The sequence below is a fragment of the Monodon monoceros genome, unplaced genomic scaffold (assembly GCF_005190385.1).
Source record: "Monodon monoceros isolate NGI ecotype Baffin Bay Population unplaced genomic scaffold, NGI_Narwhal_1 Super_Scaffold_18, whole genome shotgun sequence".
Classification (NCBI taxonomy): Eukaryota; Metazoa; Chordata; class Mammalia; order Artiodactyla; family Monodontidae; genus Monodon; species Monodon monoceros.
The window spans coordinates 72,479,165-72,505,354 of NW_021703774.1; the positions used below are offsets into that span (position 1 = coordinate 72,479,165).

A 26,190-nucleotide genomic window follows, 5' to 3' on the forward strand; every position below is an offset into this window, starting at 1 on the left:
GCTTTATTCATCATAGTCCAAAACTGAAAACAGCCAAACGTCTACCAAGAGGTAAACAGATAAACTGTGGCACATTCATGCCACAGAGTATTGCTCAGCAATAAAAAGGACCAAACTACTGATGCCCACAATATGGATGAATCTCAAAAATACACTGAGCAAAGAAGGCAGAAAAGAGTCTGTTTGATTTGATTTCATTTATTTGAAGTTCCGAATAGACAAAACTATTCTATAGTGATAATTATCAGATCAGTGGTTGTCTGTCAGGGAGGGGGCGGGGGTAGGGGGTACAACAGACACAAGGAAGCTTTCTGAAGTAATATATGTGCTCTATATCTTGATTGGGGTGGTAGTTAAATGGATCTATACTTTTCTCAGATTTAAAACTCTCAAAATGTGTGCATTTGACTGTATGTAAATTAAACCTCAATAAAGTTGATTTTAAAATAAAATTATATAATATCCTCATTTATAAATGTAAAATAGTCCATCATCAGAGTGAAACAGCCCCTATTCTACTTTTAGATTACTCTGAATTTTTTTTTTTGCTGTTATTGACAATGTTGTTATGAAGATCCTAATAGATGAATCTCTACACATATCTGCAGTACAAAATTGTTTAATGGATAAAACACACCCTTTTTCCTTCACCTCCCATATCTTTGTGGAAAATAAGCTAAGCCTTCAATACTTTCACGTCTTACAAGCCTATTTCAACAAAATAATGAAGAGAAAATTAAGCCAGAGCTAGTTTTACCCCTACTACTGCTTTGGCCTTTTGTCTTAACCTCCTAAAAACAACAGGACACGTATTTCAAGCCTAGTGTAGTTAAGAATGTCAGCAACAGATGATTATAAAATTAAGCCAGAGAGCAACAGCATCTCTGTCTAGTTTATTAAAGCCATAATGTGAGAAACATCAAACTCACTCAACACTTAATACTATTGTATTACATTATAAATATAATTGATCTTTTTTAGGAGTCCTAGAATCCCCTTGTTAGATTTTTAAGCATTCAAGGCTGTAAAGCATTTTCTTCTCACAGAGTATTTGAAAAAGAATTTGTCCAGCCAAATAGCTAACATTAGAAAAACTTCTAATAACATTGAAGTACATCAAGCAAATGAACTTACAACTCAAAAAATATTTATGAAGACTATATGCAAACATGGAAAAGTCCTTATAATATGTAAAATGCAAAAAAACAAAGACTATAAATATTGTTTGAGGTTTTTTGCATTTAAAATATAAAAATATCGTCCATTGTGATCTTATGAGCACATAAGATATTTCTGTCCCCAAATAGACACAGTATGTAAACTATGAAAATAGCTAAGTTAGGGGAACTATGGAACTATGGGTAATTTTAAAAATTTAACATAGCTTTTCTATCTTTTCAATTACACAAAGCTTTTTAAACAAACTCCCTATCTTCTCTGCAATATATTTTCTTGGAAATTGGGTGAAGATCTTACAAGTTGGAGAAAAACAGTCCCCTAACTCATCAAAAGAACAACCCTTCCTTTGACTTTTCACTGGTTCATTGCCCAGTTGTTGAGTACATCTATACTAGACACTAGACTATAAAAACAAGGAACTACTCTACTGAAATGTAAAGACATGTCCTTTTAAATTTTGCAGTTAAATCATCTGGCTGGCTTAGGTTGACTCCTTTTCATCCACCTCTGCCTCTTTGATATCTAACTTAGGCAAACAATCAAGTCACATAACTGACTAATTGTATTAGCAATCATGCTGTACTTTGCCCTTACACTCTGGAGATAAGGGATTCAGACATGCATAAGCAATAAAAATAGCCAAAAGAAGTCAAGCTTGATCGTGTCTGTACCAAAGTACAATGCCAGACCACTAAATACCAAGAACTTTTTGGAATTTTGTTTCAGAAATAATAACATTTTAGAACACCTAATTTACTGACAGGACAAGAGAAGTACAACTAGAGAAAGTAAATGGTCAAAGGTTTCTAAAAAGCTTGCATTTTTTCTAATAAACAATCTGGTTAACAATTTTAAAAGCACAAAACTATTATCTCAATTACTCTTAATGTTAACTTATGTGGAAAATGAGACGATGACTACATAAACAGGTAGAAAATGGAAAGCCATTTCACTGGTAATATGCATCTAAAGTCATAAAAATGTTCATGTTCTTTCAACCCAAAATGGCCTTACTGAGAATTTATCCTAAGGAAATCATCATAATATGAGCTCCATGAGGGCAAGAACTTTACAGTGGCATTTGGACCATTCTCAAGTATTTGTTGAAAGAAATGAAATAATCCTGAACACAGAAAAAGCAAGGTACAAGTATGTTCATTATTTAGGTTGTTTCCAAATTTCTGTTCTTATAAAAAGTCAGCAATAGGGGGAAATGAATGATAAAGAAAATTATAGAAAAACAATTTAACTATAAAGCAACCATTTAAAAGTATAAATATGAAGAACAAAATAATCTGTAAATATGTTTGGGCCAATGTTATGTTAAGAAGTGGATTATAAAAATGCAACTTCTAAAAGATAACACAGGAGAAAATCTAGTGATGGGTATGACAATGAGATTTTAGACAACAAAAATGTGATCCACGAAAAACAAAATTGCTAAGATGAATTTTATAAAAATTAAAAACTTCTGCTCTGTGAAAGACACTGTTAAGAAAAACAAGTCACAGACTGGGAAAATATATTTGGAAAACACATATTTGATAAAGGACTTGTATCCAAAATATAAAAGAACCTTAAAACTCAACAATAAGAAAACAAGCCAGTTAAAAATGGGCAGGGACTTCCCTGGTGGTCCAGTGGTTAAGACTCTGCACTCCCAGTGCAGGGGTCCCAGGTTCTAACCCTGGTCGGGGAACTAAGATCCCACATACCACAACTAAGCCCGAGTTCTGCAACTACTGAGCCTGTGCGCTCTAGAGCCCATGAGCCTCAACTAGAGAAGCCCGTGGGCCACAGGAAAGACCCAGCACAGCCAAAATAAATAAATAAATAGATAAATTTTTTTAATGTATTAAAAAATGGGCAAAAGATCTGAACAGACACCTCACTAAAGAAGAAATACAGATGGCAAATAAACATATAAAAGTTACTCAACATCACTCATCATTGGAGAACTGCAAATACCATTAAATACCTATTTGATTGGTTAAAAAAAACACAATAATATCAAATGCTGGTGAAGATGTGGAGCAACAGCAATTCATTCAATGGTAGAACCACTTTGGAAGACAGTTTGACAGTTTCTTAAAAAGCTAAACATAGTCTTACCATAAGATCCAGCAATCACACTCCTAGGTATTTACCCAATTGAGTTGACAACTTATATTCACACAAAAACCTGCACACAGATGTTTATAGCAGCTTTATTCATAATTGCCAAAAACTGGAAGCAACCAAGATGTCCTTTATAAGTGAATGGATAAACAAAAGTGGTACATCTAGACAATGGAATATCATTCAGCTATAAAAAGAAATGAGCTCTCAAGCCACAAAAAGACATGCGGGAATCTTAAATGCATATTGCTAAGGGAAAGAAGCCAATCTGAAAAGGCTATATATTGTATGATTCCAATTAATTATATGACATTCCAGAAAAGGCAAAGATCAGTGTGCTGCCAGGGGCTTGGAGGGAGGGGAGGGATGAATAAGTGAAGCACAGGGGATTTTTAGGGCAGAGAAACTATTCCGTATGATACTGTAACACTGCATACATGAGAGGATGCACTTGTCAAAACCTACAGAACTTTACCACACAGAGAGTAAACCTTAATATATGCAACTTTTTCTTAAATCATAGGTTCAGAGAATTCCAGGCTATAACAAGAGAATCTAACTGTATTTCAAATCTATTTCTTTTTTTTTTTTTTTTTTTTTTTGCAGTTCGCGGGCCTCTATTTCGAAAAACCTCATGGAAGCGGGTAGGAGGGAAAAGGTACAGACCTAAGTAACTGGAAATGAATGAATTCTGTAAGATTAAAGGCCAAAGGGACTGCACATAAATACTGTATTCTAGTTAATAAAGTTGTTTCCTGCAGGGGTACAGGTTAACAATTCTGGTATTACTACACATGTATACTGGAATTGAAAAATTAAGTAAATAAATGGTGGATGTAGGGAGCCAAGTTTCTCACTGTTGGAGTGGAAATGTACAAATCAGCAAGGGGAAGGGGATAAAATATCCATATGGTAATGAAGAAAAGCTAGAGACATCAGTAAGAACTCATGTTTAACTTAATATAGATACAGATGGTTACATATAGAAATATTTATAGATATGTGTATATACAGGGGTTAATAAACACACATATATTTCTTTGCTCTGACAGCTGAGAGGGCCTGAAAGTACACCCTCTTAGCAAGAACCATACCTAATGCCTAGATCTTGGTTTCTAATAACATTCTCCAGTAAAAAGAACCAGTGCCTCTTGGAGAAATGGCTGATTCTAGGACTGGGGCAGGAAACACACAAGATAAGCCTGGAGCACTGTGTAGTACCAGAAAGTAAGGAAGTGCTCAAAACAAAACAAAACAAAAAAACACACATTGATGAGAATATGGTAGAAGGGCACAGAAGCCAACTGAAAGAGCTACCAATGGCTGATTCTGGAACAACTGGAGCAACAAAATAAAGTGGTAGTGTCAGGTTATACAACCCGAAGTATAAAATTATTATCCATGAGCCCATACTGATATAAATAAATGACAGAATAAATTAATACACAGGGGAGAAGAGACATTCTTCTATGCAGAATTTCAAATAAATTATACAGTTACTACATACTAAAGGAGAAAAGCATAACTTCCCACTCCTTAAGTGTGGGCTGCATATAAAGGGTACAGTATGAAGAGGGGGGAGAGGAGGAGGAGAATAACTTTAAAGTCGAGAAACCTGGCAAACTACTTTAGCCAGATGATCAAGGTCAATATCAACAGTCATAAATCATGATGATAGTATGTACAGTTGATATGAACAGATGAAAATGATACTTTACCTCTGTGACTGTCCTCCCAAAATCACCAAAACTCCAATCTAATCATGAAAAAAAATCAGACAAATTCTAATAGTCAGGCATACAATACCTGACCAGTACTCCTCAAAAGTGTCAAGGTAGGGGCTTCCCTGGTGGCACAGTGGTTGAGAGTCCGCCTGCCGATGCAGGGGACACGGGTTCGTGCCCCGGTCTGGGAGGATCCCACATGCCGCGGAGCGGCTGGGCCCGTGAGCCATGGCCGCTGAGCCTGCACGTCCGGAGCCTGTGCTCCGCGATGGGAGAGGCCACAGCAGTGAGAGGCCCGCGTACCACAAAAAAAAAAAAAAAAGTGTCAAGGTCATCAAAAACAAGGAAAGACTGAGAAAATGTCACAGCCAATATGAGTCTAAGGAGACATGACAACTAAATGTAATGTGGTATCTTGGATGGGATCCCGGAATAGAAAGACATTAGGTAAAAACTAATGAAATCAGAATAAACTATGGGCTTCAGCTGGTAATAATGTATCAACATTGGTTCATTTATTTTAACAAATGTTAAACATATAACAAATAACCATATATAAGAGAAAAACTGTATGGTGGGAGTGGGGGATGTATATATGGAAACTCTACACTATCTGTTCAATTTTTCCATAAATCTAAAACTATTCTAGAAAATGGTCTATTAATTCTAAAAATTAGATCACAAATTATATGTAACAGTATGACTTCATAACAAATACATTAAAAAAGGACAGCCAAAATACAAAAAGTAGTTGTGTTAGGATGATAAGATAGGTGATTTTTTTTCCTTAGTCTCCAAATTTTCTAACATTACTAATACATTACTTTTATAATTTAAAAAATGAATTTTATACCACTAAACACCTACTAGAATGACCAAAATCCAAAACACTGACAATACCAAATGCTGATGAGGATATGGCTTAACAGGAACTCTCCTTCATTGCTGGTGGAAATGCAAAAGGGTATACTTTGGACAGTTTGGTGGCTTCTTATAAAAATAACATACTCTTGGGCTTCCCTGGTGGCGCAGTGGTTGAGAGTCCGCCTGCCGATGCAGGGGACAGGGGTTCATGCCCCGGTCCAGGAGGAGCCCACATGCCACGGAGCGGCTAGGCCCGTGAGCCATGGCCGCTGAGCCTGCGCATCCGGAGCCTGTGCTCCGCAACAGGAGAGGCCACAACTGTGACAGGCCCGCGTACCGCAAAAAAAAAAACAAAACAAACATACTCTTACCACCTGGATCCAGCAATTACGCTCTTTGGAGTCAAAAACTTTTGTCCACACAAAAACCTGTACACAGATGTTTATAAGCAGCTTTATTCATAATTACCAAAACTTGGAAGCAACCAAGATGTCCTTCAGTTGAGGAATGGATAAACTGTGGTAAATCCAGAAGACAATGGAATATTATTCATCACTAGAAAGAAATGAGCTATCAAGCCATAAAAAGACATGAAGGACACTTAAATGTATATTACTACGTAAAAGAAGACAAGGCTATATACTATATGATTCCAACTGTATGATAATCTGGAAGAGGCAAAAATATGGAGACAGTAAAAAGATCAGTAGTTGCCAGGGCTTAGGGGGAGAGAGGAATGAATTGGCAGAGCATAGAGGATTTTTAGGGCAGTGAAACTACTCTGTATACTACAATGGCAGATACTGTTATTACAAATTTGTCCAAACCCATAGAATATACAACACCAAGAGTGAACCCTAAAATAAACTATGGACTCTAAGTGACAATGACGTGTCAATGTAGGCTCATCAATTCTAACAAATGTACCTCTCTGGTGGGGGAAGTTTATAATGCTGGAGGCTATGCATTCTTTGGAGAGCCCTAATTCACAAACCCTTACCAAAGCCTTTTTTAAGTATCAAAAGCAAAATTCAACATTTATACCAATATTTTAAAGCACCTACATCCAAAAATTTAATGCTGGGCAAAAGAGAGTACTAATAACAATAAAGTATGGCCCTGGCAGGGTTGAGAAACTGAGAGGTATGTCAATCAGCATCTAGTCTTCCCAAAGAGGGAAAAAAGAATAAATAACGTGTCAAATAAGCTGCTCACCATCACTGGGACTTTTTACCTTTGGCTGGGTGTTCTATTCACAAAGAATGCTGCCTGAGGCAGGAAAAGTACAAATAAGCATCATCTGTCTTTCGACCATAATACCTCCAGCCACAAGTAACAAGGGTTTACTACTTGGGAAGGAGTAATAGATTCCTCAAAACTTCTAGTTCCAAGGCAATCAGGAAACAAATATAATCTACACAGGTAGACTTATTTCTAAATAAATGAATCTTGTCATTCAATAAAAAAAAGTATAATAAGGCTTAAGGTTTTAAGGATTTTAAAAATCAATATAAAATTATAATCAAGCTATTCAGAAGAAAAGTTCATTTGTTATCTGATAATTACCTGTAAGGCCAATGTAACAACTTGACACCAAGAATAAAAACAAACTTGTTCATTTCCCTCCTAATAAAATACAAAATTCTAGTCTTAGAATTTTAAAACAGCCTCCTATATTAAAATTACTAAGGCTTTGGATCTGTGCTCCACATGGCCAGGACACAACTAGTTTACACCTTTTATCCTAGCATAATTAATGGGCCCCTTTCAAGTGTCCTGGTCTGGACAATAAACTATACAGTCCATCTAGTTTTAGTACATTTTGTGTCTGGAAGACTCCTGTGAATATGCACATAGTCTCTAGGCACTTGCATTATTAGTTTAGATAACTAAGGGCAGAAGAGTACTTATGGCGGCTTGGAGGAATTGCTCTAAACTTGTTCATCCCATTGTGGTGAGGCAGGACGGGGGAGGTTAGGGAGGAGGAATAAGAATCAGGTCAACTATGCTTAAGAAATAACCTAAGGCTGCCGCTTTCTCCACCAAACCTAAAATTCCTTAGTGCAAAGACTACATGTCATTCAGCTTCCTATCCCCAGTGTCTAATATTGTATGTGTCATGTAGTAAGCACTCATTAAAAGTTATCCCTGAGTGAATGAAAAAAAATTATTAAGATTAGCACATAAACTCAATACTGGTTTTCCTTCATGCACTTCCATAATTTCATTCCTTATTTTTAACTTTTATACTGGTTTCACTATTTAGAGGGAAGTACTAAAAATATTATGCAAGCTCTACATTTTTCAAGCCTTAGTATTAGTGATCATTTTGTTTTCTATTGTGGGTAGCAATAAAAATAATGGTTAAGAGTAAAATATGACATTCAATTATGTAAGCAATTCCAAAGTGAGGCTATGTTTTCTTTTACTGAAATATACTGAAAATAAAAGTAAATTGTTTTTATTAATTTTTTAAAAAATAAACACTGATTCCAAGGAGAGCAAAATGAGGTAAGAAGAAGGAATAAGAAATAAACATGTTGACATTTAAAAAGCAGCCTGTATTTTATGTTAATTCTGGGAATAATCTATTATAATTATATTGTTTCATCTCATAAAAACTAAATGTACCACATTTAGTTAAAAAATTTAAGCACAGGGGCTTCCCTGGTAGCGCAGTAGTTGAGAGTCCGCCTGCCAATGAAGGGGACACGGATTCGTGCCCCAGTCCGGTAAGATCCCACATACTGCGGAGCAGCTAGGCCTGTAAGCCATGGCCGCTGAGCCTGCGCGTCCGGAGCCTGTGCTCCACAACAGGAGAGGCCACAACAGTGAGAGGCCCGCATACCACACACACACAAAAAAAATTTAAGCACAATGGGTTTCCTCACACGACAGAGGCTAAAGTATTACCAGTAACGTCTTAAAGAAATTTCCCGATACTAAAGCTATAAAAGTATGCATTTATCTTGTTTGGATAAGATTTTTTTGCTTACTTTTCAACTTTTGTCTTTAAACACTTGATCAGCATATAACAACTCTATGGTTCAATTTAAATGTAAAGCTAGATGTGAAAATAGGTTACTTCTTCACACTGCGGGGATAATGAATGCTAGATAAAGGTAAGAAAGTTGCTAATAGCCATAATGGTTTCCCTAACCTGACTAACTCATTCTCCTCCTATCTACCCTATTTCTCAGGCCCCCTCAATCAATTATTCACCAGCAAAACAAACATAATCAGTCCTAAAGCATTTCTCAACACCAACTCAGTCTTTGAGACCTGCTATAATTTGAACCATTGCCTAAATGGCCAATTTAAACGCAACTCCCCAATGTTTTTAGTTTGGTGTACAGTGAAAGTTAATTAAAGAATAAAATCTACTTGCTTTATCAACAACCTTAGTTTGCAAGTCAGGTAAATTACCAAAGGAGGAATCTTAATATTTTAAAGTTCTATTTCACTACTATTTCTGAATTATCACATAATGCAATTAAAAACATGGTTCTTCATGTGATCTGATAAGTCTGTTCTGCAGTGACAAACTGCACCCTGAATCCCAACACCCATTTCCTAAATATTCAATTCGTCTCCAGAGGTACTGTATTTGAGTGTGAGGAGAAGTGTAAATCTATCACTACTACTGAAAAAACAGTCCAAAATACCTTCATCTATGTAAGAAGCCCTTAGAAATGAATAACAAGATAGATACTTTTTAAGTCATATGGCCCTTCAGCAATCAAATACCATCCTTTAACCCAAATTAAGTTTGCACAATTTCTTTTGGAAGCTGAGGAACACAGAATACAGTACAGTTTTTGTTAAGTTGTAGTCTATTTCAGCATATTGAATAAGAAGAAAGTTACAGTAAGACCTTTTCCAAATCAGAAACATAAAGGATAATTTGGTAGGCCAGGGAAATCTAAAATAATCTATTAGCACACAATTCAGAAAGGGAAACTTTAGTGTCACATTTCCTTGGATTCAAAACACCAGGTAAAGAGAACAAAACTCATTGTCGTTTCTAAGACAAGAGATGCAAGTTACGTACCTTGAGAAAACAGATCCAAAAAATAGTTTTTAACCCTACCAGAATCAAAATGATCATAATTTTGGGTAAAAAGAATTAAGTAACCTGCATGGTACATTCAGTAGACAAACTGCACACTAAATTACAAACTTTATCATGATTAAACTGATCAGCAAAAGAAGTGGAAGAAGTTTCCCAAACTTTCACAGAGGTCATCACATCTCCAAATATTAAGTTAATCAATTTTCAAAACATACTAAATAAATATAACTAGATAGGCCCACAGATATAAAAGTACTGTCGAGGGCAGGGGGTTGGAAGGGAGAGAGAGAGCTTCCTGGTTAATCGCACTGAATAGTTCTGTAAGAGTAATCAGCCTCTTCAAAGCAGCTGGGAGAAAATCCACACAAGCAGCTGACTCTGCAGACTGCTCTGTACTTTTCCAAAGAGAAGTAAACTAATTACTTGTGTTTCAAGTCCACAGAATACACAGACCTGTCATTCTAGTCTTGCTCTGAGGTCTGACATAAGAATCTGCAATTTCAGATAGCTTAAGCAAAAACCATTTTTTTAAAAGATGTTTTCATAACAACGGAAGTTCATTAAAGGAAGTACACATAAGAGTACTCAAATGCAGTACCTTACTCTGCAACTTTAACACCTTGCAGATAGGTGTATTTCCTCAACTATATGAAAAACTTATTAGTTAGCAGGGAGCAATAAATAATAAACAAAAAAGACTACACACATACTACCTAGCATTTGACTGATACCATATCACAAAATCTAATTCTGAAGTACCCCTCACAATACTGACAGGAGAAATTCACTGTACGGTCACCACCAATTCTTAAACTTATCTGGGGCTTCCCTGGTGGCGCAGTGGTTAAGAATCTACCTGCCAATTCAGGGGACGTGGGTTCGAGCCCTGGTCCGGAAAGATCCCACATGCCGCGGAGCAACTAAGCCAGTGCGCCACAACTACTAAGCCTGCACTCTAGAGCCCACGATCCACAACTACTGAGCCGGCATGCTGCAACTACAGAAGCCTGCGTGCCTAGGGCACGTGCTCCGAAACAAGAGAAGCCACCGCAATGAGAAGCCCGCACACCACAACGAAGACCAGCCCCCCACTTGCCACAACTAGAGAAAGTCCGCGCGCAGCAACGAAGACCCAACACATACAAATAAATAAATAAACAAACTTATTTGAAGGATCTTTGTAAGAATTTTCATTTTGAATGTAGACTTCAGGTATAAATCTTAGTACTATACATATTAAGTTCCCTGTCTGTCTTCCGTCCCACTCAACTCCCAGCAACATGCTGTCTGCCAAAATAAAAGATTTAAATTAAAGGAGGCATCTTCAAATCAGAGGAGTACAGCTAAAACAGAACATCTGTAGGGCAGAGCACAAGTGGACCTACAGCATATAGGATCAAACTTACCAACTGTAAACACAATAGTAAGTACAGTCATATAAAACATAAGAGAAAGAGAAACAGATATTTGAGAAGCTGAACTGTGCTGTGAGTAAAATACATATACAAATTAAAGGCAACCAGCTCCTCACCAGCTGCTCCCAGCTCTGGGCATTAGAGCTTAGTTGTCTTTAGTTCCCTTCTTTATATAGTACAAGACAGCCCAAGAGAGTAGATGCTCTGAAATTCTTCTAACAGTGATTTTCCTCTTTGGCCTTGGAAATGTTATTCAACCTCTTCAGGTAAATAATTAAATAAAAACTAAATTCTCAGGGAGTCCTGGGTATTAATGCACATACAACGATATTCTGACCTCAAAAACAGAATAAAATCCAAACTTTTTAGCACGGCAATCGAAACCCCATTTGATCTAACCTGAAGCACAGGTGTCTATAAACAAACAGCAACTTTCGATTCCTTGTTATCCTAAGATCCTCCCTTTGGTCACACAGTTACTTCAGCCTATAAAATCTTTCCCCCTCTTCTGCCTACTAAAATTATACCTGTCCTTCAATCACAGTTTAAAAGCCTTCTATGACCCATCCACCCACCAATCTTCCAATCTTCTCAAGCATATTCACTCTTCTTACCTCTAAACTCCATTGTGTTTTTCATTTATCTCCATTATTTCATTTTGCTTTACATGCAGTAAATTGTTTACATGCACCTTCCCCACCGCAGTGTAAGTTTCCCAAGGGCAGGGATGCAGGGACTCTGTGACTCATACAAGCCTAACAGTACTTTACAAATAGTTTGTGCTTAATTGTGGTACCAGGCTGAACATGAGGTGATTATTAGGCAACATCATAAAATTGATACCCTAAATCACTGGTTTTCAAACAGTGGATTACAACCTAATGAGTCATGAAATTAATGCAGTGGGCCACCATCAGCATTCAAAAAACAAAACAAAAAACCCAAAATACTGACGGACTAAAAAATACCAGAGTGCATGATACTAGTAAACACAGTTTTGTGAAACTTGTTTCAGGTGTTGTTTTTTTTTTAACTGGGTGTAATAAAAAATCTATGAGTTTCAATTTTTTTTTTTTATGAGTTTCAATTTTTTAAAAAATGGTTTTAAGCTGCCTAAATTTTTTTTTCCAAATGTGGGCCTGGAATTGCACCACCCATACACTGGCTCTTACTAGACTGCCTAAGTGAAGCACAGAAACCATCTCTATAGCTGACAGTCGAAGAACAGAATGACCCTAACTGGCGCTAACCTAACCCACTACAATACCCTTTGTGCCAGCAATGTCAGCATCTAACAATGAACTTACCACAGATCATGCTCCCAAAGCACCGTGCAGTGATCATAAATCATAAATGTTTGCTTGTCAACTGAGTCTCTTTGCTTATCTACCAGATCATAAGAATTATTCCCAACGGGACTTATCTAAAAAAACAATTATCCTTTAGAGCATGGTAATAAACCCTCTCCTGAAACAAACTGGAAAAGTGGTGGCTGGAAAAAGAACTGTTCTTCACCATAACTTATATGACCCAAACAAATCTTCACGTTACTAACAAAAAATCTTTTCCTGGTCACAGCAACGTTGCAGAAGACATTTCTGTGGGGAAGATAATGCTATTTTCAAATTTAGTTTTATTATTTTGCCGCCTCCACTACCTATGGAATTAAAAGTATTTCTTGGGGTTGCAATTACGATCGTCATGCTCTCTTCACTGATAACCAATAAAGATAGCAACAAATAAGGGCAAAGAATGCCTATTTTGGTCCCCCGTCTTCTACCCAATTTAACAATAAGAGAGACAGGGTAAATAAAGATATAACACAGTTACATTTCAAAATCATAGAACCAAAGTTCAACTGCTATCCAACTTCATAGGGATATGACTGAATTTTAAGAATTTTAAGTGACTTCAGTCAAGAATAGTTGACTATTAACAGTCAAGAATAGCTGAGAAAACAAAGAAATGGAAAATACACTGGATTTAGCTTCCAAAGACCTGGGTTTAATTCTGGTTAACATTCATTAGTGCAACACCCAGTTTCCTCTCTTATGAAACAGGGATAATACTCATACATTCATTCAGCAAGCGTTTATAGAAGAGTACTCTCTATGTGCCGCTAGATATTTAGCTACGGAAACAGCATAGACATAGTCCCTGCCACCAAGGAGCTTATATTTTCCCTATCTCACAAGGCTCTTGTGAAGATCAAATGTTAAAACACTGTGCAAACTGTAACACTATACAAATTGCAAAGTAATATAATTATTATTAACTTGCTCTACCTCTTAACCCTCACCTTTATTACAACAGCTTATCAAGATTCAAAAAATAAAGTGTAGATGATTAGATACAACAGTTAGTCCACTATCTACTGAACTGATTTTCCTAAGGGCTGGGATTTCAAGAGCCTAATAAATCACTTTGTTCATATAGTCTTAGCTAATGACTCTCTACATAATCATGACAATAAAATGAACTGAGAATTAAAGGCTTGTAGTTTCACTCCAGGTATGGGGTGGGTATGTTGGCTGCATTACCCACACCTGGCCAGGGAGTAAAAAATAAAGATTTCTAGGCCCCGTGCAAGACCTACTGAATCATAACCTTTAAAGGGTGAGCCTGAGAATCCATACTTTTGACAAGCACACCCAGTGATTCTTACGCTCACTAAAGCTTGAGGATCACTGCCATAAAAACTTCCTTTGATCAATAACCATGATTTCAAACACCATTTACAAAACCTACCTGGAAAATCTAAGCCAAATAGAATTCAGCTACAACTGAGAAAGCAGATCCTAAGAATGTACTTTTTTAACTCATAAAAATATTTCATGTGGCCCCAACCTCTTTTTAGTCAATTTTCAAATTTTCACATAAAATTTTAAAAAAACAAAAACAAAAAAAGAATGCCCATGACATATTTATACGTTTTTAAAATAAATTATCACTAAACAAATATATATACACCCACAAACATCTTTTTCTTATGGTTTAACTTTAATACAGAAAAGTTATATTATCTTGTAGCTATCAAGAAGTAAGGTGGGACTTCCCTGGTGGTGCAGTGGTTAAGAATCACCTGCCAATGCAGGGGACGTGGGTTCGAGCCCTGGTCCGGGGAGACCCCACTTGCCACGGAGCAACTAAGCCCATGAGCCACAACTACTGAGCCTGTGTTCTAGAGCCTGCGAGCCACAACTACTGAAACCCACGCACCTAGAGCTCGTGCTCCTCAACAAGAGAAGCCACGGCAATGAGAAGCCCGCGCACCACAACGTAGAGTAGCCCCCACTCGCCGCAACCAGAGAAAGCCCGCACGCAACAACAAAGACCCAACGCAGCCAAAAATAAAATTAATTAATTTTTTTAAAAAAGAAGTAAGGCATATACTCTCTGCCTAGCATAAATATATCATGATATTGAACGCTTACAAGCCAACCTTAGGGTCCATGCTTACTGAAGACCATATTACCCAAACACCAAAGAGACAAAACAAACTAGCCAACAGACAAACCTAATCTCTCAAAAATAGACAGTACAATATCCATATCCACTGCACACTTAAACCCTCCTAAGGGCATCTCTCAAGAAATCAATCAAGAGCCTTTGAAACTATCTTAACCTTAAGAAAATCACCTGAAGTCTAATATTTCTTAACATGCTATATGATTAGTGCAAAGACATATTTATTTTGGTTCTATTTGTTGAAAGCATCCTTCACTCACTAGTCTCCAAGTGTGTATACATCAAAGGGAAGACACTCAATATATGTTACACTGGAAAAATTACAAGGTGAAGGCTAACATTGCCATTCAAGAAAACTTTCCATCTGCAGTAAAATTCAGAGCCCAGAAGGCTTGTTCATACTCCAGCACCAAGCCCTGCAACATGACTCTTTCCCTAACCAGTTAGAATCTAGTCAGTTTTGAAGGGAGAAAGGACAAACCAAACCATATTGAATTTAATTTAATGACTTCTCCTAGATTCAGTTAGGACAAGGCCTTGGTAAGCAGCCTTTAAAGAAATGCACAGAAAAAATGCTCTTTTTTGTCCAGGCTTTTATTCTCGTAAATCTCATCTGTTCTTTCAAACCTCTATCAGTTGTCCAAACTACTGCAATATATGAAAATTGGAATACAATAATTTGCATATTGGAGGAAAGTGTCTAAAATCGGGAAAAGTCTTAATCAACAATTATCTGTTTAAGAAGGTCCAGACATCCACCTATAACTCGATACAAACTACATCTACACAATAATAATCTACCTATGCCTACTCTGACCCTACTTGGCACTTCATCAACATGCAAAGCTTACCTGGGACAACAGAGAGGTTAATTTAAGGAACATGGGTGAGAGACAGAAAAAAGTGTTGCCTAAAGAATGCTTTAGGAAAATTAGCATCAACCTAACCAAGATCAGAACAAGTAGCAGATACAGATATCCCTCAAGAACAATGTCTGTTTGGTCTCTGTCTTCCTCCTCTCACTTGAAAACTTAAGGAGAAGATGTAGACTTTGGAAGAAGGGAAGGACAGAGAAAGAAACTGTATAGTTGAGGACCCAAACAATTTACCACCTATCTTGACTCTGTTACAACTATCACTATTTTCACTATAGTAGCAGAGAAACTGCAAAGAATTTGGAAATCAAAATACAGTTGGAAGGTGAGAATCCAATGCCAGGTAGATGTCCAATCATCACAACATTCCAGAAAAAGGTTCTCTAAGCAAAGAGTGCTCTTTTTGCCCCACCCACTAAAAGAGAGAAAGTTGTCTACTCATCACCACTAAAATGTAATGTCTTTTCTCTAGAAGAAGAAATGGGCCTAGACTGGAACCTGGGCCTGAGACAAGTCCTTCTGTCTGTCTGGGGAATCATCTGAGGTCTCCTTTAGAGTACCTAGTTTATATCTGGACTCTGCTGCAAAAACCACAGTACTCTACTCCAGTAAAGAGTAAATGATTTAGAACTTTATGATAAATTTATAATTTTAAATAAATACTTCAGTTTTAAATTTAAAAATAAACAGCTGGATACAAAGTTAACTTCCAAAGGGAAAGGAAAATGACAATTCCAAGAGCTTCTATCAGAAGGAAACATCAGCCACAGATTTTGAGTTATCTAGAAAGAAAAGAATTAGGTGCCCAGGTACAAAGCAGAAGGTCACTACTGCATTCTGCATCTGAATGCCCTGACACCCAAAAAATTAAGAATATATTGCCAGAGTACCAGAAAAGTCATAGGACATTAACAGAAAAAAGAACGCATCTATTTACAGGAAGGACAGAGGATAGGTATAATAGCTTCAAACGCTTACTTTGGTGAACTACTCTTTCTTGAGGTGGAAGGTAAGAGGAAACAGAATGAATGGATATCATAGAGTAAGAATGTCAAGGATAAGGGTAAGAGGCATAAGCTGAATAAGAAGGGATAGACTACTCTATAGGTCCTTCAAAATACTTATCCCATTGAAACCTTGGTCAAACCTACTGTATAAACCTACTGTTCTACTAGAGGAAAGACTGAAGGTTATGGAAATTATGGTTAAAATAACATTTATAATAATGAGAAAGAGGGAATTCCCTGGCGGTCCAGTGGTTAGGACTCTGTGCTTTCACTGTGGTGGGCCTGGGTTCAATCCCTGGTGGAGGAACTAAGACCCCTCAAGCCGCGCGGAGTGGCCAAAAAAAGAGAGAGAAAGATTCATGAGGGCAAATCCTAGCACTGAAAGAGAGGGCAAAAGTGTGAAAAAAGAATATACAAGAGTCAGTAAGCAGGAGAGAGATACAGGATTGAAGACTGCTGAGGAGAATGGAGACAATGAGCACATACACCAGCTACCAGTCAATCAGCAATCACTATACAAATCTTAATACAAAGTATAGAAACACAAATGTAACACCTGGATTAAAGGAGTAGGAGGAGGTCTGCAAAGAAACTGCAAGACAGGGCAGCATCCTGCCAGAGCTTTAAGGTATTCGGTGAGGAAGTAAGGATGAAGGAATATGAAGCAGGAGGCACTGCAGCAAGGAAAGAGGATGGGTTTCAACATGAAGGAGCCTAAAAAAGAGAAAGAAGGGAAAACAACCTCAGAGAGAAAGAATAGGATAAAGTCAAGCATGATATCACAAGAGAACAGACTAGAAGAGAGAATGAAAATGGCATGCCGTGAAAAAGTGGGGAGGTCAAAGACCCAAAAGGGGCTGTAGTTTGGGGGAAGTAGGAGCTAAGGAGAGCTCTACCATAAACCCGACTAAAAAAAAATATGAGTATGGTGCAGAAGTGAAGACAGTGGCCAGAACAGGGATGCTCTCAGAGGGATGTGGTGATGGAGACACTAGATTCAAAATACTGGTGTGATAAGGGGACTACTGTGAAGAGAAACTATCGTGTCAAAGACGACACCACCATCAAAAAAAAAAAAAAAACCAAGGGTCAGAAAAGAAGGTATTCTCAGAGTATGAATACAAAAAAGAGGGGAGGAAAGGGACACACGGTAGGACAGAAAAATATAGAGAGTGCTTAACCATAAGGAGAGGGTAACTAAGGAAAGAAAAAGGAGTGCAGCGTGGAGGGATGATGTTTCCGGAAGAAAAGTAGGAGCCGACCAAAGGTCCTGCCTATTTGGTTTAGAGGGCAGAAGGGACGGTCCACGGGGGCTAAGAGGAGTGGTGGAGAACAAGAAACTATGATGCTCAAGATGAGAACTTGGGGAGGACACACAGTGGCTGGGTCAGAAAAGGAGATGCTGTCAGTCAGAAGCAGAAAGAGGTTCAACAAGAGGAAAGCAAGGGGCACCGAGGAGCAGAAAGCAGCATGCCAAAGGGGAAGGCAAGGGGGCAGAAAAGAAGCCAAAGCAATGGGGGCAGGGGTAAAAGCAGTAGGGGCGCTGGGACACTGGAGATACAGGGAGGGTGCTGGGGTCCCAGAAACCCGGGGTGTGGGGAGGTAAAAGGGCCAACCTCCATGGAGGGGCGGGGGGCCGGTTCGGGGGTTGAGGGGAGGTGCGGCCTGAGGGTGACAGGGGTAGAGGGGAAATGCAGGGACAGACAGAGGGGAAGGGGTGGGGCGGCGGGCAGCCCCGATACTCACACCTCCAGAATGCGGTCCCCCTTGCGCACCCCGGCCCGGTCGGCCGCCCCCCCGGGCAGCACGGCGCTCACATGCTGCAGCGGCGCGTACAGCTCCCCGTTGATGCTCCGCAGTTGCCCGCCCTCGCTCACTTGGCCCCGCACGTTGAAGCCGTAGCCGGACTCGGACTTGACGATGCGCACAACCCGCGGGCCGCCGCCTCCCCCGCCGCCGTTCCCGGCGCAGTGGAGCCCAGACCCCCCACCGCCGCCGCCGCCGCCACCTCCGTTCCTGTGAGGGGCTGAGGGGTGAATCCCTTCCCCGTCCTCATCCGCCATCTTGCGAGCGAGCAAGCCGTACTCCCACCACCCTACGCCTCCACTCCCTCCGCGCGTGCTCGGCCTTCTCAGCAGCCGCGCGACCCCCGGCGCGCGCGCCCGCTCCGCCGACGGCGGGACCCGAGTCGGCCACGGAGCTGCCGGCGCGGGTAAAGGGGAGACAGGGGGCGGGGGGAAAGAGGACGGTTTAGACGCCGTGAAGCCTCCTGGGAGTTGTAGTTTCTGAATGGTGGGGGCGGGGAGAGGGCTGGGCCCGGGCCGGAGCTGAGGTTATGTGACGCGATTTGGGCGCAAAGCCTGCTGGGGGTTGTAGTTCACCTTTCAAGCTCTTCTTAGGAGTGTCCTTTTGGATGGTGAGCCGGTAACCCAGCCTGGAGTGGAGGTGACAGATTCATCTGCTAACGTGGAGGATGTTTTATTTTTCTTTCATTTCATAATCTTTAAAAAACAATAATATTAGGACAACTTGATGTTTGTGTCAACATAGTCTTAAATTATAACAACTCGTTTGCTCAGTACCTTACGTGTCTACATACTTTTTTTTTTTTTCAGTCCCCGCGGGCTCGCAGGCGGAATCTTAGTTCCCTGACCAGGGATGGAATCGGCGCCCCACCCCCACCCGCTCAGTGGAAGCGGGAGTCTTAACCACTGGACCACCAGGGAAGTCACTATATACATTATTTTATTGAATGACCCCAACAATCTTGTGAGACAACTGGGTCATGAATTCGCTTCTCTATTTCAGTATTGGGAAACTGAACCAAAGTCATCCAGCTGTTAAGTAACAGGAACCAAGGCCCAGTTATTTTTGTGCAACTTTCTTTTCATATATTGCAACTACATAAAAACTTGCCCCATCTATGTAAAAAAGCATATGTGGAGGAAACTATATGGTCTCAGTGATTTAGACCTGGACATTAGAGTGTCCAAGTAATAATTTCAATTGAGCAATGATTTTGTTTTTTAAGTTTTAAAATATCCATATTTTTTTCTTATTGAAATATAGATGATTTACAATATTATGTAAGTTTCAGGTATACAACGTAGTGATTCACAATTTTTAAAGATTATACTCCATTTATAGTTATTATAAACTATTGGCTATATTCCCTGTGCTGCACAATATATCCTTGTAGCTTATTTATTTTATACACAGTAGTTTGTACCTCTTAATCCCCTACCCTTATCACGCTCCTCCCCCCTTCCCTCTCCCCACTGGTAATAACTAGTTTGTTTTCTGTAACTGAGAGTCTGTTTCTTTTTTGTTATATTCACTACTTTGATTTATTTCTTAGACTCCACGTATAAATGATAACATACAGTATTGAGCAGTGATTTTGAAGTTACCATTATTTCAAATTCATTTTGTTTCCCCCAACAACACAGTAGAGTTCTGTGCATATGGCAGCAATTGATGTTTTTGGCTATCTACCCAAACACAAACTTGCAGATATTGTGCAGAATGCCTGGCAAAGGCAAGTAAGAAGAGCAAGAGCAAAAATAATGAAAAATAGCATACTTAAGCACTTAACTGCTCAAGTCTGGTATTTGATTTTACTCTACTGACAGGCTAATAAATTAGTTTGTTACTGTATCATGGATGCTGATAAAAGACACAGAATTCCTGGGTCAGAGACAAAGGACTTTTACTCGCGACATAGGGAGCAACTTGAGCTTCAGCCCCTTTGTATCAATTCCTCTTGCCCCCCCCCCCAAATGCCACAGGGATGACATGAAGGGCTCAGATGAATGCTGTGCACTTGGTGGGCTTACACCACAGCTGGGGAACCCGCTGTTTTGTCGGAAGCAGTAAGCAAACCTGTTCTTTGTCCTGGAGGGAGAGCTTACTTCAATACTCACAGCTGCTAACTGTAAACATAACCCTGAGAAATGACCCTGGTAAAAAGTGGTCAGGGCTTTGCATTCTTGTCATACCCAGGAAGATGGGTAGAAGCATGAAAGACCCATGAAGGACTGTCTCTCTCAACGTAGCTATGTGCCAAACACTATTCTAAGCACTTTTTTTTTTTTTTTTTTTTTGACTGTGTTGAGTCTTCGTTGCTGCGCACGGGCTTTCTCTAGTTGTGGCGAGCTACTCTTCTTTGTGGTGTGCAGCCTTCTTATTGCGGTGGCTTCTCTTGTTACAGAGCAGAGGCTCTAGGTGCACAGGCTTCAGTAATTGTGGCACGCAGGCTCAGTAGTTGTGGCTCGCGGGCTCTAGAGCGCAGGCTCAGTAGTTGTGGTGCACGGGCTTAGTTGCTCCACGGCATGTGGGATCTTCCCGGACCAGTGATCGAACCCGTGTCCCCTGCATTGTCAGGCGGATTCTTAACCACTGCACCACCAGGGAAGTCCCCTCTCTCTTTTTTAAATCCCTGCAACAAATACACCTTCCAGTGACCCCATCTCCCCTTCAGTGAGTCACACGCTTTTGTAATACCCTCCCCTTGAGTGTGGGCAGGACCCGTGACTTGCTTCTAGACAATAGAATATAGTGAAGATGATGATGTGTCACTCCCATGGTTACAGGTACATTATATAACATTCCTTCTTAGCTGACTGGGGTGAGAGTCTCTTGCTGGCCCTAAAGAAGAACGCTGCCATGTTGCGAACTGCTGGTGAAGAAGGCCCATGACAGGGAACTGCAGGAGCCTCTAGGAACTGAGAGTTGCCCTGAGTGGACAGCGAGAAAATAGGGCCCTCAGTCCTAAGCCTGCAAGAAATTCTGCCAACAACCTCGTGAGCTTGGAGGAGGATTCTTGGCTCCACTAGGGAACATAGCCCAGCCAGTGCCTTGATTGCAGGCTTGTGAGACCCTGCAGAGGACCCAGCTAAGCTGAACCCTGACTCCTGGACCACAAAAGTTGTGAGATAATAAATGTGTATTGTTTTAAGCTGCTAAATTTGTGGTAATCTGTTACAGGACAATAGATAATGGATATAACTCCTGTTGCATCTATGGTCAGTGCTACTCAGTTTAGATCAATTTAATACTTAGTTTAGCTTTACCTTTCCAATCTGAACATAAGCTTCTTGAAAACAAGGAACTTGTTACATGTGACTTGTCATGCCCTCAGAGTGTATCAGAGTGAGAGGCACAAGAGAAGGAGCTCAACAAAGGTTGATAGAATGTTAGTCCAGGAAAGGACCATAAAGTGGCTAATAATACCTGCTGCATAGGGACATGGTGGGGACCAAATGAGAATATGTGGGAAACACCTAACATAATATTAATACTTAGCACAGAGCTATTATTAAGAGTACTAATAGGGAGGGAGGCTCAGGAGGGAGAGGATATATGTATACACATAGGCTGATTCACTTTGTTGTACAGCAGAAACTAACACAACATTGTAGAACAATTATAATCCAATAAAAAATACTAATTAATATCACATCTAGCCCTATTCCGTCATTTTGCTGGTAAAGGAATAGCTCCCTCCACTATCACCCTTTGAAAAAGGAAGTAGATCCAGCAAGGTACAATGATTTTCAAAAGTCATTCGGCAGGGCTTCCCTGGTGGCGCAGTGGTTGAGAGTCCGCCTGCCGATGCAGGAGACAAGGGTTCGTGTCCCGGTCTGCGAAGATCCCACGTGCCGCTGAGCGGCTGGGCCCGTGAGCCATGGCCACTGAGCCTGCGCGTCTGGAGCCTGTTCTCCGCAACGGGAGAGGCCACAGCAGTAAGACGCCCGCGTACCACCAAAGGAAAAAAAAAAAAAAAAGTCACTCAGCAGATCAGTGGCCAGCACCCAACCCTAAGCAGAAAAATTAAATGGCGTGAATGAGGAAATAAGGCATGCCATTTCCCAGGGAGTCATGAGTTGAAGAAAACAAAAAGAGAGCTCTTTTTTTAGGCCTTTGCACTAATTCTGACTCTTTTTTTGCTACCTTTCTGTACTTTTTTCTGTGAAGACCACATGAAAAATCACTTTTTTGGTAAACTGAATTAACTGATTTGCTAGAGTGGATAAGACCTAGAGACTAGAGGGTTTATGAATCAAGATTCCTTTAGTTGCAAGTGACAAACTCAATTCAAATTAGCTTAAGCAAAAAAGAGAATTTATTGCTTCACATAGCTAAGGAGGACACCGGGTATTTCCTTAATTGTAGCTGTGTAACAAACCATCCCAAAGCTTAGTGGTTTAAAACCATCGATTTATTATTCTATTGGACTCTGTGGGTCAGGAATTCAGATCGGATACATAGGGATGACTTGTCTCTGCCCCTGCTTGATGCCTGGAGCCTCACTTGGGAAGACAAAGGCTAGGGGTGACTCGATGGCTGGGTTCATCTGGAAATGTCTCATTTCTGGTGGTTGAGGCTGGCTGTCTGCTGGGACCTCATCTAGGGCTGTCGGCATGACTCCTATACATGGTCTCTTCATGTGGCTATCGGCTTCTTCAAGCATGGTGCCTGGTTTCCAAAATCAGATGTCCCAAGAGAATAAAGCAATAGTGTATGGCGTTTTTATGACTCTGTGTCAGAAGTCATATAGCAGCACTTCCACCATACTTTTTTGGTCCAAGTGGTCATAAAGGTCTGTCCAGGTGCAAGGGGAGGGGATATAGACACCACCACCCCATGGAAGGAGTATCGATGTTGCAGTGTAATTAGAGTATATGGGATGGGATATATCATGGTGGCCATTTCTGGAAAACATAATCTGCCACACTGGGATAGCTCATAGATTTAAAGCAAATGCTATAGGAACCTAGGCATTAAGGTCTGACACAGAGAACTCAAGGTCATCTTCCTCTTTTTCTTCTGCCTTTCATTTTTGCTCATCTCTGTTTCTCTTTGTCTATTAGCAAAAAACACCTTGTTTTTTTCGCAGTGTCTGTATCTAATTTCCTAGGGAAGGACTTTTGCCATTCCTTGAGTCCTGTGCCTACCACCTGGACTGATTGAAGTTGCCTGGAGAATGAAGAACTGTGATTGTCCAAACCAGGATCACATGCCCAGCTCACATGTCTAAAAGAAAGTTTGCTGTGTAGGCTCTGAGGAATAGCTAGTACCATCTGCCACAGGTTTAATGTAAGTGAGCGTTGATGTCAGCTTCGTGTGTAATTATAATTATGTTAGTTTCCTATCAGTATTCTGTAGTTGCAGTATTTCAAAGCCCTTTACCTAGTCATCTTCATATGATGCCCTTGTCTTCTACTTTGTCACACAACAACTCTCTGAGATTTGCTGGGTTTCCCATCGGAGAGAAAAGCTCCCTGGCTCTTACAGCCATACTGGCTGGCTTTTTTCACCCATTCCATCTCACCACACCTGACTGGCATGTTTCACAGAGCTATTCCCAAATATCATTTTTTACCATCCTTCCAGTTGCAACTCCCTAGGCAATTGTCGCTCTGTTATTTGTGTCTCTCTTCCTTTTCTCCAACATCTCCCATCCCCTTTCTTTTCTCAAAATCAATTTTCCAGGGGTCCCTTTTCCTAGAAATTGCTTCCCAGAGCCAACAGTTCAGAAATAATACAATAGGTTGGGCTAGCTCATAACAAAAAGACCAATGCTGAGTCAATAGCATCATCCAGTGGAAAAGCATGTGAGACTTGGGTACTCTGCATTGGTTCCTGTTTAGCTTCAATCCTTAACAAGTCATTTATCAATAGTACGCTTTTGGCTGCAAGTACAGAAAATGCAAAAGTGGTTTAAATAATAAGGAAATTTATGATCTTGCATAAATAGCAAGACTAAAAGTGGGGAGTTCCAGAGTTGGTTAATTCAGAAGGTCATTCACATGATAAAGGATCCAGATTCTTTCCATCTGCCCCTCTGCCATCTTCAGTGTATTATCTGGGTGATGTGGCTAACTCTTCTCATGGTGACAAAATGGCTGCTGAGCTCCAGGCATCACTCACACATGTGGCCACCATACTGAGAAGCAGAAAATAGGAAGTGTGTATTTGTCAAAGCAAAGAAACCCTTTTTAGAATCCTTGCATCAGCTTTCTCTCATGTCTCATAGGCCAAAAGTGTATCACCTACTAATCCCCTATACCAATCATTGGCAAAGGAACTGAAATTACTGTGATTGACTCAAATGCATCAAGACATACTCCTGGGGCTAAGAGTAGCCCCTTCCCTGTGTGCATAGTTTGCCTGTGAATACCAACAAAATTTGGGACTTGCTGAAAGAAAGAAGGGTGAGAGGGAAAGGGAACAGGGCAGAATAGATTTGGAGAAGCAGCCACTTGTATCTGATGCACTGAACTTCTCTTCAGCTTGGTTTCTCCAACTACAAACTAGGCATGATGATACCTACTTCATCTATATAAAGAGATACTTTTAGAAATAAGATTTTGCAGGACACTCTCATGAAAATAGTCTAATTACAAAACAGTGAGGTTCCTAGAATAGTCAAATTCATGCAGACGGAAAGAATGGTAGTTTCCAGGGGCTTAATGGGGGAGAAACTGGGGAGTTAGTGTTTAACGGGTATAGAGTTTCAGTCGGGGAAGGTGAATAAGTTCTGGAGGCAGATGGTGGTGACGGTCGCACAACAACGTGACTGTACTTAATGCCACGGAAAGGTGCACTTAACAAGGGTTAAAATGGTAAGCTCTATGTTGTGTATATTCTATCACACACAAAAAATTAATAAAATAGTGAGGTTACTTAAGACATAGAGCAAAGAAATTGTGCTAAACTTGAAAAATGTACAATATAAATTCATGGTTCTAATAACCATAATGTTGAACTTTTACCTATTTTGATTTGTGGGTGGTAATCATTTCCCAGTCTCAGCTATCACTTCTGTCCAGATCATGTGCCATTCTCTCCTCTTTCCTCATATTCATTGTTATTTTGACTGAGGCGCAGATCAAGAAATTCCATCTCGGAAAAATGCCCTGCAAGGGAATCCCCTGCCCGGAATGGAATCAACTACGATACCCATTTACTTTCCCCTTGAAGGTTACCTTCCCCTTCCTTCCTTTGTCTTCTGGTCCTTTTCAATACAGCTGTCTCTCCCCACATCCTTGCCCAGAGGCTTTGGGACAAGAAGCCAGAGAGGAAAACTCGGAGCCAGAGAGAAGCACAAGCACAAAGCATCGGGAGGTGTTGGCAGCTCTCGCAAACTCTATTTACTGACAACACATATGTCCTAATATTTACTGATTCCTCAGAGGTCTGCAAATGGGGCAAAGCTGCTGTGTAGAGAAATGGCAGCTAGGTATCCAACCCAAACACCCATTCATAGAGGACCAGGTCATTCCCGCTGCAGCTACCAAAGCCCCTGCCCCCAGGTCCAGAGCCCAGAGCTGAGCCATTCTATTACATAAACTTGAAAGCAGAGGTCTTCTATTCATATTTATTTGGGGTTTTTTTGTTTGTTTGTTTTTTTGGTTTTGGGCTGTGCCATGCAGCATGTGGGATCTTAGTTCCCCCTACCAGGGA

General features: G+C 40.1%; 1 protein-coding gene across 1 annotated transcript in view; it reads right to left on the reverse strand.

The window, feature by feature from the left end:
* The window catches only part of SNX27 (sorting nexin 27), an 83,281-nt gene extending 64,360 nt beyond the window's left edge, over nucleotides 1–18,921 (reverse strand). Inside the window, exon 1 of the mRNA XM_029229073.1 lies at nucleotides 18,469–18,921. Coding sequence (XP_029084906.1) covers nucleotides 18,469–18,785 — 317 coding nt within the window. The 5' untranslated portion in view covers nucleotides 18,786–18,921. The remainder of the gene's footprint in view (nucleotides 1–18,468) is intronic.
* Between the last annotated feature and the right edge of the window lie 7,269 nt (nucleotides 18,922–26,190).